This window comes from Gossypium raimondii, chromosome 7, assembly GCF_025698545.1.
Source record: "Gossypium raimondii isolate GPD5lz chromosome 7, ASM2569854v1, whole genome shotgun sequence".
NCBI lineage: Eukaryota > Viridiplantae > Streptophyta > Magnoliopsida > Malvales > Malvaceae > Gossypium > Gossypium raimondii.
Window position 1 is genome coordinate 37,021,139 of NC_068571.1, and position 4,386 is coordinate 37,025,524.

General features: G+C 32.9%; 1 protein-coding gene across 1 annotated transcript; it reads right to left on the reverse strand.

The window, feature by feature from the left end:
• Positions 1-2,303: 2,303 nt before the first annotated feature.
• LOC105793426 (dof zinc finger protein DOF2.1) lies at positions 2,304-3,992 on the reverse strand. The gene is made up of 2 exons (XM_012622340.2): positions 3,666-3,992; positions 2,304-3,281 (listed from the first exon to the last, which is right to left on the reverse strand). The coding sequence occupies exons 1-2, from the start codon at positions 3,867-3,869 to the stop codon at positions 2,511-2,513; spliced, it is 975 nt and encodes a 324-aa protein (XP_012477794.1). The 5' UTR covers positions 3,870-3,992; the 3' UTR covers positions 2,304-2,510.
• Between the last annotated feature and the right edge of the window lie 394 nt (positions 3,993-4,386).

Below are 4,386 nucleotides of genomic sequence, written 5' to 3' on the forward strand. Positions count from 1 at the left end.
CAAAATGAAATGCAACACAAAATTTAAATATCATAGGTGTTTTTACATTTTATTTATTTGTAGAAGGATGACCTTAAACCTTTGTTTCAACCAAACATCTTAATTATATTTTGTTGGAAAAAGAACCCTGAGAGGCCTAGTTTCAAATTAATTTAGGGTAAATTATCAAAATAGTCACTTTATTTTCCTCAAGTTACATTTTAGTAACTTATGTTTGAAAGGTTACGTTTTAGTTACTTACCTTATCGTGTTGCAACATTTTAGTCACTGAGCCATTAATTGTTGTTAACAGTGTAACGATGAGCTGATGTGGCACGTTAAATCATCATTTCAAACGAAAATTTTAGGTTAAATTATACAATTGGTCCTTATATTTTTCCATTTTGAGCAATTTAATTATGTTCTTTTATGTTCTTTTAACTTTCTTTTTTTTTTATTCTCTTCTGCTTCTCCCTCTATTTTCCTCTCTTCTCTATTTCTTTTAACGTAGTTTTTCTATGTTTTCCATTTGTTATAAAACTAGTCCCTATACTTTTTTTGAACAATTTAATTTTTTCTTTTTATTTCTTTATTTGTTAAAGCCAAATATCTTTGATTCCATACTCTGTGTGTAAACCCAGAGACCGTTTCTTGTCACTGTAAGATGAATAAAATCGATCCTATTGAATTAATCAATATCGATTCTTCTTTGATATATAATAGAACACCAAGCTAAATCCTACCAAAGACATTGATTTGCTTACCAAATAGATGCCAAGAACTAGAAACCAAGCTAACCCTAATGAGATCAGAATGGTTAACCAGATTCATGAGAATCTTCATTGAAATATTAGGTCCAAGCAATTCTATAAAATCACCACAATAATCCATGTTTAGATCCTTTGTATAGCTTTAGCAATACCTGTAAAATATCATAAACCACAACTCACAATTGTTTATAATAAGCAAAAAAAAGATTAAAAAATCTTTATTCGAATTTCATTGAAGATCAATATAAAATTGTTACCCTAACTCGAAATCATATTAAAACTAACCAAAAGGAAGATTAAGCAGGCGCATGTGAAATACCCAATACCAAAATAAAAGTATAGGGACTATTTTAACAAATAGAAAACATAGAAAAACTATGTTAAAGATATGGAAAAGGGAGGAAAATAGAGGAGAAGTAGAAGAGAATGAAAATAAAAGAAAAAAACAGAAAGTTAAAAACATAAAAGAAAAAATAAATTGCTCAAAACAAAAAAAATATAAGGATCAATTGTATAATTTAACCTAAAATTTTTATTTAAAATTATAATTTAACATACCACGTCAGCTTACCGTTACACTGTTAACGGCAATTAACGACTCAATGACTAAAATGTTACAACATGATAACATAAATGACTAAAACATAATATTTCAAATATAAGTGACTAAAATATAACTTGAGATAGCTATTAATTTATTTTGTACTGTCGAAATTTGTAGGTGTGTGAATGTAAGATGAAAGTTGGTGTGATAAAAGAAAAAGTGGTGGTTGGTCAGACAATAAAACATATTAGCATATTGTCAAAAGCTGCTGCTCGAAATGGATTTTTGTTTTGTTTTGAACAATTCTAATCAAAGCGGCAGACCGCAAATTAAGCTCCCTAATTATTTAGGATAGATTTAAATGAAAAGCCTAAATTTGTTAATTAATTAAGATTTCAAGGAGCATATTTTCTTCAAGGAAAGAGAGGCTTTGTGGACTCTCTTACACAAGAATTTAATTAATTTTTTTCAAATATTTATTTTTAAAATATTTTATTATATTTTTATACAATATTTATCAATCCTTTAATATAACAATACACCAAATATTTTGTTGATCTGAATTAAAAACATTTAAATATTACCAATAGTAACCCTAGTTGAAAGGAGGGAGGATTTTAAATATGTTGTTTTGGTATTAAACTCCCCATAAGTGATGTATTCATTCATTGGGATAGTGAGTCAAAGATTTTCTTACATGTTTCTCCTTTTATGATTCAAGTGTTCCAAATAGAAAATTAGTATTGTATAGTGCCACAATATTCCCACCCTTAATGTCAATGCACACCCTAAAGAAATGTGAATTCTGACATTTCTCTCACGCCCATATCTTAATTTAGATTCGGAATGAACATAATATCCACCCCGAGATTAGTGCTTTGATGCTTCCATCTTCATCCCCCAAATTCAAACTCTTTGAATTATTTATATAATATGCCAAGTGGTAATGTGCATTTAATAATATGTAGTGTTACAAGAATCTACCTGCAAGTACCAAAGAAACCAAAGTATGAAATCCAAAATGGAAATTATATTTAATTTCTTCTGCAATTGCGTTGATTTGGTTAACAATCAAATTTGAACTGTCACCTTTTAAAAAGAAAAACACTGAAATACTATGAGTAAAGTCTATGCCTTTGTTTACTTCTTGCAGATTGCAGACAATAAGGGGAAGAAAAAAAAACAAACAGCATCATTGTCATGTTTTTTTTTTTTTTTTACATTAGGGGGGTATTAAGGAGTCCATTCCAGTTATCTCTTACTAAATCAAGATCACCCAAGCCCACCATGTTATTATCTGCTGCAATGAGTTGCCAAGGCAAACCCCATAACACTCTGTTCTCACTGTCTTGTCCCATTGCCATTGTTGAATCAATCATTTCTTGATTATTGTAAGGCAGCATGGTTTCCCCATTGAGACCCGTGGCTGCACCCCCCATCCCAATGTTGTCATAGCAATAACTCTGAAGATTGCCGTGGTTCCCGAGAAAGCTGCTTGTGAGTGCATTACCATTAAAGCTAGGGTTTCCAAAAATAGAAAGGTCGCCATCATGATCATCAAACCCTAACTGCTGCCCACTAGTAGATTGTTTTTGGACGGTAGCAAAGGCCAAGGTGAGGTCATTGGTGTCCATGTCATAAGTCAAAGGTGGGATAGGGTGGTGGTGGGGAGTGATGAGTGGGTTGGTACTGGGTGTGAAAGCGTGATCTTGGGTCCTCTTTGAAGATGATCTCTTGTTCTTCCTACAGCCGCCGCCCACGGGAACATTCCTGAGATTGCCGCCTTTGGTCCAATACCTCCTGCATGACTTGCAGAAATACCTTGGCTGAGAAAGGCTGTAGTTGTTGTAATAGCAGAACTTGGTGTTGGTGGATTCACATCTTGGGCACTTAAGCGCTTCTTCTGGTTGAGGCCTTGCTTTTCTTTCCTGCTGCTGCTGTCCTTTTGAGTTAACCATCATGTTTTCCGAGAAAGGGTTCCCCATCTCCTGCATTACAAAAACAAAACAATTGAATTTTAGCCCAACCTGGAAGAAAAATTACAGAAATTTGGTATGAGATGAAGAGAAAGTTAAGAGGATTTCAATTCAAATTACAGAAATTGACTAACGTAAGCATGAATTAATGAGAAGCCGATATCAGATCTGGAAAAAAATTACTTAATTGATAAAAGAACACATATTCATAGACAAAAGCCTCCACAAGAGATCATCCATTAGGCTTTGTTCAGAAGTATTACAAACCCCTTTGAATATTCAGACGAGAAAATCAACAGAAACAAAAGTAAATTTGTGACTTCATCAAACATATACATACGTATGTCAATATAAAATAATAGAGACATGTTTTGGTTATCAAATATCAGTATATACCTGGTGTAGTCCTCTGGAAGGATCCATACATGCAACAAAAAGGAAAGCAAAATTCAACAGGCGAATTCTCCGATAGAGAGAGATGGTAGTGAAGAAGAGAGTTTTTGTTTTAGGTCTAAACAACTCAAAGGAAAGTGAAAGAAGAAGAATAGCGTCCCCTCCCACTGACCTTAATATATATAAACCAGAGGCCCTCCCCCCCATAGCTTTATTAATTATTTTAATTTTATGTAGATTCGGGTTGAATTGATATTTATCAACTTTCCTATTAGAGAGAAGGCATTAATTATAAAAATCTTTGACCCATATCTACACAATCACCAATCAATTAACAAACTAACCATAATTTGGATGCATTCTAGATTTCTTTTTATGTAAGTGATAGAGATAATATAATGATGACTTGCACTGAGAAAGCTGTCATTACCCTAACGGAATTTTCTCTCTTTTTTTAAATTTCTAAATTATCCATGGCTAAGCTAGGGATAGAAAAAGAAAGAGGTAAGCAAAGCTTTATGTGTGGGGACTGGGTGTGAAAGTGGGACCATCTGGATGCAATAATATAAGCAGCATCACCAAGGGCTGTTCTTTGTCCTTTCTTACCACACAAAACACATGAAACCACTTGCCATTAACCTCGTGTTTCGCAAACATCTATCATCATCACATAAAGCAACAGTCTCCCTCTCTTTTATTTTTCTTTTCTTTTTTTAAATACTTA